Source organism: Microtus pennsylvanicus, chromosome 2, assembly GCF_037038515.1.
Source record: "Microtus pennsylvanicus isolate mMicPen1 chromosome 2, mMicPen1.hap1, whole genome shotgun sequence".
NCBI classification, from domain to species: Eukaryota; Metazoa; Chordata; class Mammalia; order Rodentia; family Cricetidae; genus Microtus; species Microtus pennsylvanicus.
In genome coordinates, this window is record NC_134580.1 from 20,750,788 (window position 1) to 20,766,278 (window position 15,491).

The 15,491-nt window shown below is 42.0% G+C and overlaps 2 protein-coding genes across 2 annotated transcripts in view; one reads left to right on the forward strand and one right to left on the reverse strand.

The window, feature by feature from the left end:
* The first annotated feature begins 1,861 nt into the window (after nt 1–1,861).
* Nucleotides 1,862–15,491, forward strand: part of Pdzrn4 (PDZ domain containing ring finger 4) — a 348,820-nt gene continuing 335,190 nt past the window's right edge. The window contains exons 1-3 of the mRNA XM_075960414.1: nt 1,862–2,449; nt 4,805–4,891; nt 6,720–6,827. Coding sequence (XP_075816529.1) covers nt 1,862–2,449; nt 4,805–4,891; nt 6,720–6,827 — 783 coding nt within the window. The remainder of the gene's footprint in view (nt 2,450–4,804; nt 4,892–6,719; nt 6,828–15,491) is intronic.
* The window catches only part of Gxylt1 (glucoside xylosyltransferase 1), an 817,907-nt gene continuing 816,421 nt past the window's right edge, over nt 14,006–15,491 (reverse strand). Inside the window, exon 9 of the transcript XR_012909608.1 lies at nt 14,006–14,025. The gene's annotated coding sequence lies outside the window, so the exon portion shown is untranslated. The remainder of the gene's footprint in view (nt 14,026–15,491) is intronic.

Genomic DNA, 15,491 nt, shown 5'->3' on the forward strand with positions numbered 1-15,491 from the left:
AGATATGCCATGCCCAGGAGCCAGCTTTCCCCAGCCCTCCTTCCCATCATTGACACCTCCAATGATGTCAAAGCATCATTTTTTTGTTAGTTTGTTTGTTTGCTTGCTTTTAATAATAGCAAGTGTCTATTTCTAAGTATTCCAATGAGACCATTTTAGATTCCATCTCTTCTTGCTTTGTCTTTTAAATGTTCTTGGCCGTATTCTGTTTACTGTAAAACATATATCAAGATATATCCATATCAAGATATATCTATAGTCATAGCTATAGGATCAGAGTATTATATGCTAGAAAAGATGAAAGTTTTCTCCCACTGAGAATTGTTTGAATAACTTTTATAGAATTGTGTGTTTTCTATCTATGCATTTCACAAAAAAAACATGTTCTTGTAAATAATGCTGCAAATTATTTCAGGAATTTATTGTTTGCCTCTCTGTAGAACGATAAGATGGACATGGAGAATAATGAATCATAGCAGCAAATAAACATCATATTTTCATATAGAACATACAATATAACAATTTACTTTGTCAGAGAGAGAGACAGAGAGATTATTTCAGATATCTGGAACACCACTTGTGAATTTCACTGGCCGTTGAAGGCTCAGAAGGTTCTCGCGAGAAGCTCTGCTATTATCACGAAGCCTGGAGCCCTTTCCAATGGTGCTCTCCACACCCTTCCAGGAGCAGCAGACAGTTGGCATTGAGGGTGGTTAATTTACGAATCCCTATCCCAAACATCTGGCATCGTTGCTGGGTAAGAACAGTAAGCGATGTGCATATATCCCCGTGTGAAGGCTCTTTGCACCGCTAAGTTTCCAAAGAAAAGGGGACCTGGAGGAAACTCTACTGTGTGTTTTCAGGTCTGGCAGGCCTCACACTTACAGTCGAACTGGAAGGGAGCAGTTTGGGTTGCTTCTGTTTTGGTTGAGCGGAGAGGCTTCGCTCAGGTTTTGTCTTTACGTTATCCTGATATTTTATTCGTGATTATTACCTTTTTATTTTGCTTCCAGAACTCATATCCCAATCCCAGTACTAGTATGTGTCCTAAAGTAGAAAACAGTGTGACAATTGAAGTTGGGAGAAGCTGCAGTGATGAAACTTGGGTCTCTTCACTCGGCAGGAGTCCTCTTTGACTGTTCACTGTCTGCTCCCCACAAAGAATAAGGTGTTTTGAGGACCCCCAACCCTAGCCACATGCTCAAAGATTACTCTTCTCTACATTACCCTGACATCTGTATCTTGATTTGAAAGCCCTGGCTCTGAGAAGCCCTAAATGATCTTCTTGAAACATGAAGTTAATTTGGGGTCACAGTTCTTAGTTGGTGATTTTTTTACTTAGCTCGTTTGAAACAAACAACAAACAAAGTATATTATTGTTTTATAACATTGATTTATTGAGGATCTATTTGACACAAAGAGCCTAATCTCTGGAATCTTTCATCTCTGGGAGGTTTCAAAGTTCTCCATATCAGTACTATGCGGGCCACTAGCTCTGCCCAGGCAGAACAGCCCAGAGGACTTGGAGTTCTTGGCTCAGGGGGAAAATAAAGCTGACCCAAAGACCACTGTATGCTCGCCTCCTTCTCAAGGATAGACTTGAAAAACCTCGCATTGCAAAGCCACAGAGACTGGAGTCGGGTAGGGGAGGATTCAACCAGGTGGCTTCCATTAGTGTCAATGTGGAGGTCAGAGAACCTAGCCAAAACTTGGAAACACCAATCCAAACTTATTCTGAGATCACACACACACCTCCCCACAGAGTTCAGCGGCTGTGAGACCGCTACCCCTGGCCCTGCCTGGGGGTGCTTTGAAGAAGAAACGGACACCCCTTTTGGATCTTCTCCTCCCCACCACTATCATGGGCTTTGCTTTAGAGCGCTTCGCAGAAGCCGTGGACCCGGCTTTCCATTGCCAGCTGTGCAGCCAGGTGTTGGAGGAGCCCGCGTGCACGCCTTGCGGGCACGTTTTCTGCGCCAGCTGCCTGCTGCCCTGGGCGGCGCGGAGGCGCCGGTGCCCGCTGGAGTGCCAGCCGCTGGCGCCGGCCGAGCTCTACCGAGTGCTGCCGCTGCGCAGCCTGGTCCAGCAGCTGCGAGTGCAGTGCGACTACCGTGCGCTGGGCTGCGGCCACACCGTGCGGCTGCGGGAGCTGGCGGCCCACGTCCAGAGCTGCGCCTTCGGCCCTGCCATCGGCTGCAGCCGCCACTACCCAGGCGGCTGCGGAGGCGGCGAGGAGGAAAGGCACCAGGAGATCACGACCCTCCCAAGTGTGGACAAGCGTGAGGGGTCACCGGGGTCCGGGAATCGGCCTCGGGTTGCCCCCTGCAGGCGCTTGGGGAAGACGCTGCGAACGCAGCTCGGCTTGTTGCAGCGTAGGTACCAGGAGAAGTTGGCCCGGTACATGGCTCACACACGCAACTTGGTCCGGGACCCGGGAGGCCGCCGCCGGGTAAGCAAAGAGGGAGTGGGCCCCCAAGCGTGACTCGGGCGGGCAGAGGGAGTTATTCCCGAGCGGCGAGGATTCCTTCAGGAGGTGCCATCATTTTTCCCAGAGCCGCATGAGACATCTCCCTGACTATGCTCTGCTAGACTCATCTGCACCTCTGACCAGAAACATTGCTTAAGGGTAAGGGAGTCGAACTCAATTCTCCCCTGGAGAAGAACTGACAAAACTCTTCTTCCATCCACATTCGTGTTCCCCAACTTCCATTCTCCTACCCGTCATCTCTGCCCATCTTTTGTATCCTTGGCCTGTGTCTGAAGCAAATTCCATAAGTAAACCAATTAAGTGTGAATGACTTATTTTCTCTGCCAAAGTACGCTTATCGTTTGTTTAACTGGCCTCTCCTCAGTTCAGAGACCTCAACGGATGGTGGTGGTATGGAATCAGGGTGAGATTTCTTTGCATCCCTGATTTTACCTCATAATCCCTCCCTCCCTCCTGACCTCACACGTCGCTATTAGTGGTGAGTGAGCATAATGTACGACAAGGGGACTTGTCCCAGGACAATCATATTTGCCTGCGGTCATACTGGACCCATGAGTGGCCAGGCAGCAACAATCTTTCCTACTTCATAGAAGCGGCTGATCCTGAGCTGCGTGCTACAGCAGCCCGGGGTGAAGGGACTTGTTCGTCAGCCATAGCTTTTCCTTAGTACATTCGCACAGGTGTCTGATCTGACTGGTCGCTGGCATAGCAAGCAGGGTTTTCACTTGCACCCTCTTTCAAAGAGCTCTTTCCATTCTTCGAACTCCCTGGGAAGGAGAACAGAGAGCTTCCTTTGGGGGACTGGCTGCTTCCCTCGGATTCCAGTTCTGGCCCTAGGTTTTTGACCTTCCTACCCCTAGCCTGAGAAATACAGTCAATATGGGATAAGTCCCTCTGATGGGGGAGCATTAAGAAGACAGCTGTGCCCAGCACGCAGATTATACTTGTCTGAAAGCACCCTTTCATAACAGAGCTCCATGGGCAGATAGTTAATAGAGAGAATAAAAATAAAAACGTCTGGATGCTATATGAGTTCGCTAGTCTGCTTGTGTTAATAGGTTAATCTTCAGATAGATGACCTAGAGAAAAATACACAGGTTCCATTTGCACCCCCAGTTCAGGTTTCAACGTTGATGGAAAGGAACAAGGGTTAAAATTATGGGATAAAAAACGTTCAGCATCCGTCAGGCTGTGGTTCTCTGCCAGCGGTTCTCAACCTGCCTAAAACTGCACTTATTCAATACAGTTCCTCGTGATGCGGTGACCCCCAACCAAAAACAAAAGAAATATTTCATTGCTACTTCATAACAGGAATTTTGCTGCTGTTATGAATCGTAATGTAAACATCTGTTATGTAGGAAATCTGATACACGACCCGCGACCCACAGGTTGAGAACCACCACCACCACCACCACCACCACCACCACCACCACCACTGTTTCATGCTATACTTTCTGGACTGTTTTTCAAATGTTGCCAGTTAATGGTGCTTCTCAAAATTGCTTTCCACCAGCCTGTAGGGGCTGCTGTGGGCTCTGGGAAAACTCCTGGGGTGGGTGTTGGGGGCTGAGGTTGCAGTGGGCATGGACTGAGGTTTCTTCCCTCAATGTCAGATGTAATTCCGTGTATTTCAGTTCCTCGGAGAAGTTAATGTTTGTAGTGGTAATTACAGCTCATCTTGTCCAGCTATTTACGTGACTGTTGAAATGAGTCTTCGCTAACAAACAAATGGCAGATATAGTTTTTATTTGTTTAAATACTATTGGACCATCCAGAAAGAAAGACACAGCGCTCTGCCGAGCAAAATCTCTTTTATTTTTATTCTGTAAGAATGACGAGAAACCTGTATTATTTAAAGTCAAGACAGCTGTCTTCCGGTAGACCCTGCATGCAGGCCAGCCTGACTGTTTCTGCTGAGGAGACCTTTAAACTAGCTCAACACTTCCACAGTGAAAATTCACATAAAAATAGCTCTAAGATCCGCTGATAGTTTATTTTACTTTTCTGTCACACAAAGATAAAAATCAAGAGCCTTGCTGGTGGAGCTCAGAAATCTGTTTGTGGTTAAGGTGAAGTCAGGTGAGATGCTTGCTCCTGTGTGAAATGCGAGTCCCATGTAGTCAATTGGAAAATCCTTTTCTCCTCAGGCACTCAGCAGTTTCCTTCAAAGACATGCTTTCTGTGTTCGGGGAGAAAGTTTGATAGAGTCAACCATTCTTAAAACACTTTCTATTTATGGTAAAATGCTACTGTAGCGGTGAATTTTCTCTTGTATCTTTTTTTTATTATTATTCACTTCTCCCCTTTTTCACTTAGGGTGGAGAACAGAAGTCACTCACTGTTGTGCTAGAAAGAGAAGACGATGCTTTGGGATTCAACATAATAGGAGGCAGGCGGAATCAGGTGACTCCTCTGCTGGGATAGCATTCTGTGTGTGCAGTGGGCGATGGGTCGGGCACATAAGTGAAGTGATGTGACCCTTAAAGGATGCTTCTCCCCAAATACAAGATTCTTAATGTGGAGCTTCTCATCCACACTTGGATTTTCATTATGCGAGAATTTGAAAGCAACAATAAATCACCCACAGTTGACCAACTTGATTCTCTCACTCACCATCATAAAGGAAAGAGTGTGTTTTGCATTTCATCCATCTTTCTGGGATAGCACCATGGGCAGAGTTCTTGAATCAATGGCAGAGTACCTGGGTAGATGATTTACATTTGCTACATGAAGTTGTATTTTGTCTGCATATACTTCCTGCTCTCAACAGCTTTGTCTTTAGAAGCAAACAGGGCTGAAAAAGTTGACAGTGTATATTGAATGCAGAGTTGAAATAAATTTAAATAAGATAAAAGTGAGGTGTGTGTGTGTGTGCATGCGAGTGTGTGTTTTCTTCCTCCCCTCCTCCTCCCTCTTAAGCAACTTCATACTGAAAAGAGTTGATGTAATACGTTTTTTTTTTTTGCTTCCCAAATCAACTCCTTATTTAAATGGATGAATATTCTCTACTTACTTATTATACTTACCTACTTACTTGTTCTTGGAGTACATATTAAGAATTTACATACTGTAGTTACAAAATCCTTTGACATCCTGCAATCGTACACTGCCTTAATTTTGAGCGTAACTGAACAAAGACAGTGAAATTTAATAAAGAAGAACACCTTATTTAACTCTGGATAACTGCTCTGAAACACTCCTGTCTCATCTGCCATCTGCTGTTCAAGGACTCATATGTTGTAGGATTTTTTTGTCCTGCTCTAAGGTGGGCTTAGGATGTCAGTGACCTTTGCCATCCTATGTCTTCTATGTAACTAACAAACCCAGCAATTAAAGGCCACTCTTCTGCTTCTCTCCTGAAATGGTCCCTGTTATTACAAAACCACAGGGTTTCTTCATATTATTTTCATCCTCCCTTCTGTTGGGGAAATTTCCACTTGGAAATTTGACATTGAGCATTTTATAGAAGCACTTCCTATTCTGGTTGAAGCAGGCCAATTAAAGGGAAGGTTTAGGGTTAATTCTATTTATCCTGCCATAAAATCAACTGAATCTTAAGAACGCATAACCTGTTGTTACAAGATGACAAACATCTTCCTAAGTAGATCCTACAGGATCATTGCTTTCTTATAATTGGCTAAAATGCTGTGCAATCAAAGACTGGATAACTGAGATTTACTTACTCCCTGTGAAACTTGCACCTGGAACCATGTAATGACCAGATTTGAATGGGCCTCTTAGCCATGTGGAGTTGATATTTTGATATTTTAGATTTAAAATCATGCTGTCTCCTAGGTAGTCAGAGCTATGATTTCAATTTTTTTCTATGGCTGCATCTAAGCTTTATGTACTAAAGGGTAAATTTGATTTCTTTCCCCTTCTATACGTCTGTCTTTTTCTATCTCCCATATCACTTTATATTTGAGAGGTTTTAACAGTAACATTGCTGATCTCACCTTGTATGTGCCCTTCTCTAAAACTTTTCGTGTGAATCAAAATGTAGAGTAAATAGATGATCTTGTCAGAGATGCCGGACTTGTTCATTACAGCTGTCATGTTGATTAATGACAAGTTGGCATTAAGTGAGTTAATTCTGTGCCAAATTCCCAGCTAAGAGAGTTGCATGTTTGAGCAGAATTGCCACTGTTACAGTTAGAGAAAAAAAAATCATCCACTACAAAATTTAAAGTTCGTTTCATGTGTTTCTTTCTGCTAACAACTTTTTCTGTAGAATCACCAGAAGCAATCAGCGACTGAAGGAATTTATGTTTCGAAAATTTTAGAAAATGGACCTGCAGACAGAGCAGATGGGCTGGAGGTTCATGACAAAATCATTGAGGTAAGGCTGTAAACAGGCGCATGCTCCCTGATTCAGAGTTTCTACGGTGACACACAAATTGCTCACCTCCATGTCCTTATCAGAACACAATTCGACTGCAGGGGAGACTTTGTTGTTTGGTTTCTTCCTAAAAATGTAACGCTCTATGATGATTCTTTGTCAGTTATTACCTGAGGGATGAAAGCACAAAATCCCTTACGTTTCCAGGTATATTGATGAGCATCTGTATTTTAATACCTTCCCTCCACTGACGCCAAAGGGACTTCACTGACTCTTATAAAATTCATTTTTATAACATTTCGAAGGGTAGCAAATCTGTGCTCGGGGACAGTTTTGATAAGAAAAAAAAAATGCTTTTAAAAGCTTGCGATCGTTATGTGTATGTGAACGCTGGGATTGCCTATATGGTGCCTTTATCATCCTTTGGCTTATTCTTGTCTTTTTTAAAGCAAGGCAAATGAAGGAGCAGCCTTGCCCTTGTAGGGAGGAGCTGTGGGAAGCATTTGCATATGCACTTGCGGTGTTTTGCTTGGAGCTTATGCTGGGAACTGGATTGTGATGACAGAGCTGGAATTACTTCTATCTCCCTCTTTTCTCGATTTTCATACACAGCTGGAGATATTATTTTTTGTTGTTAACAAAAGCAGTTAGGTTATTCTTATTGGATAATCAATTTCCCATATACTTATAAAGGTATCAATAGAAATCAAGGTTTATTAGACACCTCTGTGTTTTGAAAATAAATCTGTTTATTTTCACTAGCACCACATTTCTGGACGGGTGGATTCCACTTTTCATTATTAAAATTCTGATGCATTTTAGATTTGCATTTATTGTGTGCATATGAACAAAGTTGAGTTTTGAATGCATTGAGCTAGAATAAGAACATGGTGTCTTAAAGAAAGCTTACTAGACACTGCAAGAGTCAAAGGTTGCCTTTGGGTGCCACACAGACACTGTATTTATTAAATCACTTCTTGGTCCATTAGCTCTAGCTTCTTATTGACTAGCTCTTACATATTAATTTAACCCTTTTCTAGTACAGTACATTTCTGTGTACCGCCACGTGGCTGTGGCTTACCGTCAAAGTTTCAGCATGTCTGTCTCTAGAGGCGCTACATGGCTTCTCCCCAGCTCTCCCTCCTTTCTCCCAGCATTCAGTTTAGTTTTTCCCTCCTACCTCTATTCCCTGTGCAGGCCCAAAACATTTTCTTTATTAACCAATGGTATTCACAGCAAACAGACGGGAATCCCACATCACCATGTGTGTGCATGTGTTTGTATTCATGTGCATACTGAAATACCTTCTACTCATAAAGCAGAAACTCATCCTGAACAAAGGCCACAAATCAACTTCATTACCTTTGTAAGCAGTTCCTACACTGAATGGTGCCCATGTGGCACTTTCTATGAGGTGCTGTGTTTGACACTGGAGGGAAGATCTTTCCCAACCAGGAATTATGTTGTCAGGCTGCCAGATGCATTTTCTTCCAACACAACATGGCATGTTATTCCTTCTGCATTCTCTGTCATCTCTTGATGTGGCCACTGTGAATTCTCTGGTTATTTTGTACATTCAGTTAAGGCTTTGGACAGTGGTTTACAGCTGTTGAAATAGAAAAATTAACTACAGACCAGGGCTAACCACTTAGAGATATTGAGGCAAATCTATAAGGTACCACCTCAGATCACCACTGCTAATTGATTCACAAATATGAAACATTTTCAATTTGCCTGAGAGAAACAGTAGGCAGGTATATTTATCTTTTATTTGAAATTATCACCGTAAGCATCAAGAGGACAATATCCTTATTGTCCATCTTGAGGTGTCTTTCAACAGCAGTTACATTGTGTATAATAATTAGGAAAAATATTTTAAAAATTGGGTCAACATAAATAAAGAATTATAGTCTGATGAGAATAGTAACCACAGTTCTGTGCTAGTGAGATGAATGAATAGTTATCACATGTTTTACTGCCTCTTGAAAAATAGTGTGGTATCATGGCAAGAGCCTGTCTAGACCATGAGATAAAGGAGGCTTGCTGGAATGCCTACTCTCCCTCTTAAAAACAGAATGAGTTCCTCCTCCGTTTCTATGTGTAGTTTCAACTTATACAAGCAAGAAGTTTGAGGAAATCTAGGCCATCTGCTGCCAGCACTCTGTTCTTCCAATTCTTGAGGATGCCAGAGTCTGCTGAAGATGAGGGATGGTAACAGCTTTGGGGTTTATCCACAGGAAAGCTTCAGGCAGGAAGAGTTGCTGTGGTGGGACTTCTCATTGCTGTAGTGTGGCTGGTCAGAGGCCAGGTTTGCTGTTTGCAAGAAGAGCACCTGCACTTAGCTGGCTGGGGAAGGAGAGTTCTTTCCTGCCTTTCAAATCAAAGCTCACTGTCCTATGACACTGCTCGTCCATCTGCTAAGGGTCTAGGTCTGACTATGAGTTTATTCTCATTTTCCTATTGCTCTAGAGTTGTTGGCTTCATTTTGGAAATGGTGGTGTGAGGTTAAGGACATGTAGAAGACAGTAGAAGCTATAGATAAGAGTCTGTCTCATGGCTTTGAACCTTTGAATTTATGTTGAGTTATAGCACAATTATCTCCTTGGTGCCCTGCCTTTAAACAGCAAAGAGGTGATGAGTAGTGGTGGTATTTGCTCTACTTTCTCCTCCAAGCATTTCTTCCTCTTAAACTTGGTCCCATTGAAGAAGGACTGAAAGATAGAAGGAGGGTCTAGTAAGAGGTCAAGAGGTCACACAACGTCAGTCTTGGAAGGCCTGAAGCAATTCTGTGGGGAGCCTCATTAGTTCTTTCAGAGTTGTCCTTACCAAAGAGAACTGGTGCGTTCCCAGTCCTTGGCTTCATTTCTGGCCATGAGAGTCCTCTCTTGGATGTACTGTCACCCCTGTGGTACCATTTGCTGAGAGTGTCTCACCAGAACCCAGCTGGTGGTGGTGCTGTGTTTTTGAGCCTCTAGATCCATGAGTTAAATGGCCTCTTTTATTTCTAAAACAGCCAGCCTTGGATACTATGTTAGAGTGGCAGAAGGCAGACTGATCTTGGAGTTGCTTGTTACACTGTCAATGACCATAGCGTTTTTGTCATTCTTTGGGTTTCTGTTTTAATAGATGCTGTGTCATAAAAAAAAAAAGTGTAGGAGGATTGTCATTGAGCTATAGTGTGGTGGGGCACTGCATCACCATTTAAGCTTGTAAAACATGAGCATTGTGTGATCTTAGAGTGGTAAGTTTCCAAGAAAGGACAAGAAACAGCCACATATGACTATAGGGTTTGTACACTGGTACGGACTGGGGCTGGAGAGATAACTTGGAGGTTAAGAGCACTGGCTGCTCTTCCAGAGGACTTGGGTTCAATTCCCAGCACTCACATGGTGGTACACATCCATCAGTAACTGTAGTACCAGAGGACCTGACATCCTCTTCGTATTGCCAAACTCCCTTCCTCTTTACCCCGTTAGTACTGTTCTCATGATGAGAAGTAGCTTTTCCTTCCACTCTTTAAACCTCTCTACTTCTCTTTTCCAACCTCTGTCTATTTACTCACATCTTCTCCTTGAAAAGCTTTACGACCCAAACCCTTCAAAACCTCTGGATCTCTTTAAGTCCTCAAATGCCTTTTTAGTCTCCTGAAACCTTTTACAATGTTCCCCTCAAGTCCTTTATGAGTACTGAAACCCTGCACAAATCCACTACTCTTTCTTCAAAAACAATTTAAAATATTAGTTTTTTTTAAAAGATAACCTTTATGGGATAACATTTTGGGAAAAAATTCCAGAAAGCATATATGTACAACATACAGAATTTCTGCCTTTACTTTTTTATTTCCTGGGAAGTTAGATGTAAAGTGTCTGAGCATATGAATATTTCCATGTATGTGTATATGTGTATGTGATAATTAAAATAGGCATTGACCACTTGAAACAATAATGACTAATAAAGGATATCGAATTGGGGGAGGGGCATGGGAGGAATAGTAGAGGTAAGAAGAAAGGGCAGGGGTTATGTAGATGCAAGTTTATGTATTAAATTTTCTCAAAATATAAACAAAAAAATAAAGTATAAGAAATAGCTTAAATAATTGTGTTTGTAAACAGTAGAAAAACAAAGCCATAGCATCAACTATTGAAAATTGTCTTCTTTTCGGGGATGATATTCTAGGAAGTCCTGGAACCCACATATGAATGTGAACCTACACAGTGCTAGATTAAGAAGCCTGGCCATCCATGCTCCTTATGTAACACCCAGTGTACACTGAGAGGCTTAAGATTCAGCAAGGGCCAGAGCTGCAGAAACTGTATGATTTCAAATCTAAGATTTGAAATCTGTGAGAGCCCTTTGCAATAGAAAATAAAGCCCCATTGACTCGACTTTGATCCTACAACACTGAAATCCACTTCTGGGCTTTTCACTGTAGTACAGATATGTAATACCAGTACTCGGGAGACTGAGACGGGGATTGCGAGCGTTAAAGCAGAGAAGCTGCAGAGCCATGCATGTGAAGGGGTCTGACTCACTGGGCATCCCACAGACAGGTGGCCACCTATTAGGATTCTCTTTGTAGCTCTGCTGATGAGGACTAATGATAAACAGCCTACCTATTCACTCCAGCGAGGGCCTTGATTGGACACTGATATATTTGGTGTCCCTGTTTTACCTAAAATAATTGCATTTGTTAGCTAGTTTTGTTAGCAACATAGTTCTAGGACAAACAAAAATGTAAATCAGATATTGAAGGACCAAATGGTAGGAGAGATTTTTTAGGTTTTTGAGCAGTAGTACTATAAGGTAAAACATGTTTGGTTAATGAATACCTTCACATAATTGTCTAATTAGATCCCTGCCATTCCCTGAGACTTAGGGAAGCAGCAATACTAAATTCTGTAGCAGATGGAGGTGGGGGATGGGCTTAGAGTATCGATGAGGCCTCTTTAGAGTCAAAATTGTTCAAATCAGGCAAGTTTTAAACTCAGAGCATTATTTTAGTCTAGAAGGATAAGAAAATCTGATAAAAGGGAGGGTGTAGAATAACATCCCCAAACAAGTTTTGCCTGCTGTGAAAAATTTGCATGTCACACCTCACAAGGATATATTAAGTAGTGTAAAAACTGCTTTGAATATATATGTTGTCATGGCAGACAATCTGCTGGAACGCTAAAGATAGTGAACTATCTATCCATCACGGCAGAAGTGATTACTGGAGATGGTCTTACTAATCCAAGAATGGCTATGTTGGGTTTTTACAACTTCTCTTTTTGCAATTGGTGATAATAAGACACAGGCACAAAGAGCATTGAACACCACTATCCAGCCAGTAGGGTAGGTGCTCTTCCACTGAAGTCATCAATCATGGCTGACGTCAGTGAGTCTCAGACCTCGGCATAAGGAGTCTAATGTGAAGCCCTCATGACAGGGCTTCCCAGGACAGCTAAGAACATGATGTTAAAGACCTGCATCATCAGTCTCTCTGGACTTATTTAGTAGGTCTGGGGCTAATCTGATGTTTACAAACAGGTACCTTAAGAAGTGGTCGTGTATGCCTTCTAAGCCATAGCTTGAGTAACCCCCCAGGAGTCTTTAGCTGCTGCTGTCTGACGTGGAGTAGGCTGAGCAAATAAGGCACAGTTCTCTAAGGACCTCATTAACACGGGAAACCCTGAAGAAAAAAAAATCTATTGCTATAAATATAAGGTGATTGATAAGAGAAAGGGGTACAATTCAATTATTTTCAATTAGAATTTAATTCTGATGCTGGTCAGTGGGATGAACTGCCATGAGCCTCATGAAGAATAAGGACATGTATCGCATGTGTGCAGAATATTGGGGAGAAATGGTGAGTAATTAAACCAATTTTTGTAACCTGAGATCAATTTCACAAAGGAGAAAATAAGATATAAACACATAATGCCCATCCCTGTGTAACCAGGGCTATGTATTTAGGTAGCTAATGTGGACTGTTTTTTTTTTAAAAGTAAACAGATTTACTTTGAGGAAACCATAAAAGATTCTGCATGACCTTGAAAGATACATTGTATTCCTGGAAATGGCTTTAGAAATTTTCTCTTTAAAATAGACAGAATTTTTTTTTGTTTTTATTTGACACAGGGTTTCTCTATGTAGCTCTGGCTGTTCTGGAATTCTCTGTAGACTGGGCTGGATTTGCACTCACAGAGATCTGCCTACCTCTGCCTCTTGAGTGCTGGAGATACACACGTATACCATTACCGCCAAGTCGGAAATAATTTTTTTCAGTATCTATTGGATGCACATTTGAAAGATTAAAAGCTAGAGAAAAACATTGAACATACTTTCTTGCCTGCGTTTCGCTAGCAACACATTTCACTAGGTTTGGATACCGCATTTTCAGTGTTTGACATTTCGTAGTGGGCAATAGCCAAGTAAGTTATTGATGACCTATTTATTTAACTTTCTGTATACAACTCATCTCAGAACATAGAACAAACCAATTATTTTATATCTTTCACATAGTAACTTTCACATAATCATTAAACATTACACATTTGGAAAGTCCAATTAATCCACTGAAATACAAACTAGTCTTCATTCTTTTCAAAAGGAGTCCTAGGCTTTAGTGATATTCTTAGCAAATCTGTTTGTTTTATAAGGTTATGACTTTGCCATTAGAACTGTCCCAAAGCAAATAGGCTGATTTTACTTCTTTCCCACGTGGCTCCTGAACGATTGCTTCCTATTCTCTTTCCCTACATGAAGACCATGACTTGAAGCTGGGTTAAGCAGTGAATGATGACGTCATGTTACTCAGAACTGGGAACATCACAGAGTTTAGCATCTGGGCTCAAGTGATCTCTGTAAGGATTTTCTCTCTTACATTGGTAGATGAAGCCACCAAATGTGTGTTGTCTTTGGGATGAAAGTAATAGATTTTAGAGATTCATTTAGATGGGCATGACATGACAGATTTGTCATTTCTTCCTAGTGTTTGAAAAGTTTAGAATTGAAACAGTGAATAACAGGCAGATTTGCTTTTTGTCTGTAAGCTTAGCAAATATTTGTAAAGGCCTGAATAAAAACTATTTTGTGTTAAATGGATGGATAACATCTTCAGAGCTCTGTCTCAATCTTCCTCTGATGGTGGTGGTGGTGTCGATACTGCTGGTGGTGCTGGTATGGTGGTGTGTGCTCCTGTGTGTATGTGTGTGCCCTTTGCCCTTTGCCCTTTTATTCAAATACAAAATGGACACCATCCAAGGAATGTTCAAAATGGCCTGTAAATAAGACAGATGTCACTGCATGTTGACCCTGGTTCTCTGTGTGCAGTTTTCTCTGCATCCAAAGTCCTACCCAGGACAGAGAAAGAACAGGCTACATTCCAGCAATGAGGAAATTATTCAGCATGCTTATAAGTATGAGTCTAATTCTCTATCACTATAAAAAAAAGTCAGAGACAACACATATGAACTTCTCATACATGGACATGTCATGGGCACACATGGGGGATGGGCATGCCAGACATCAAGGGGCTGCAAAAATGTAAAATCACATCATCAGCCAGCCGACCCTTTGCAGCTAGGCAGCTGAGAAGAAGCAGTCAATCATGGCGGTCCAGAATTTAGTCTGCTTCCATTGCGTAATGCAACCATGGAGGGGATATGGCCCCTTCAGGAAAGAAGGCCACTCTTTTGTCTGAACTGTAGGCGTGGTTCAGATAGAGGCCAAGTTGCTGTTGTGCAGAGAGAGACTTCGTTTGCAGTGCACTGCCTCCTCTGATTTGCTCCTCAATGAATACCTCGACAGGACTCCCTAAGCCACGGGGGAGCCAGATGAAAGTGAGGCTCTGAGAGAGGTAAACAGAGCAATGAGTCAAAGTCTGTACAATAGGAATCCCTCCTAGGAGCAACCCAGAGCATGGATTCTGCAAGTTTTAACGGTAAAATTCTCTCCTGTGAACTGGCCTTATATTCTCACTTCAGATCCATGTGGTAAAGTCACACACTTTCATTCCAGACTTCATCATACATGGCTGGAAAATGGTTATGCAGAAATAGTATTATATCTGACATATCCATGCAAAATATTTTTTAATGAGAATAACTTGATCGATGAATGATCTAGTTGCATATACTAGAATAAAAACGGTATCAAATATTTTTCAGTGCTTTGTCATTAGCAAATTTATATAATATGATTAAAAGTACAATGAAATATTTAAGACATTTTCATTTAACTTGTTCACTTTTGTGATAAACTTAAAGATTTGGTTAAAAGTGAATGTTTCAGATTAAACTGACACTTTAGGTGTCTGGGGATAATAGCTCAAACTTATAGGGGAAAACAAATGCCTCTCAATTGACCATTCATTTGTGGAAGCTATTTTGTACACACAGACATAGACTATACCTCTTAGGGTCGGAGATGGGCTGCCACTGAAATATGACTCAGAAGTGCTTCAGAGGGAACTGCAGCTGTGAGCTAGTCCAGCCAGGAAAATGCAGAGGCACTAACACCTCAGAAGTCATCAGTGGGAACTGAAGCTGGGAGCTGGTCCAGCCAGGAATATGGAGAGGTACTGACATCTGGGAGGATGTGATCACCACCTTGTATTTTGATGGCTGAGTAGGAGGTTAGTCAAGATGAAAGACAGAAACATTAAAGAGAAGAAAGTCAGGT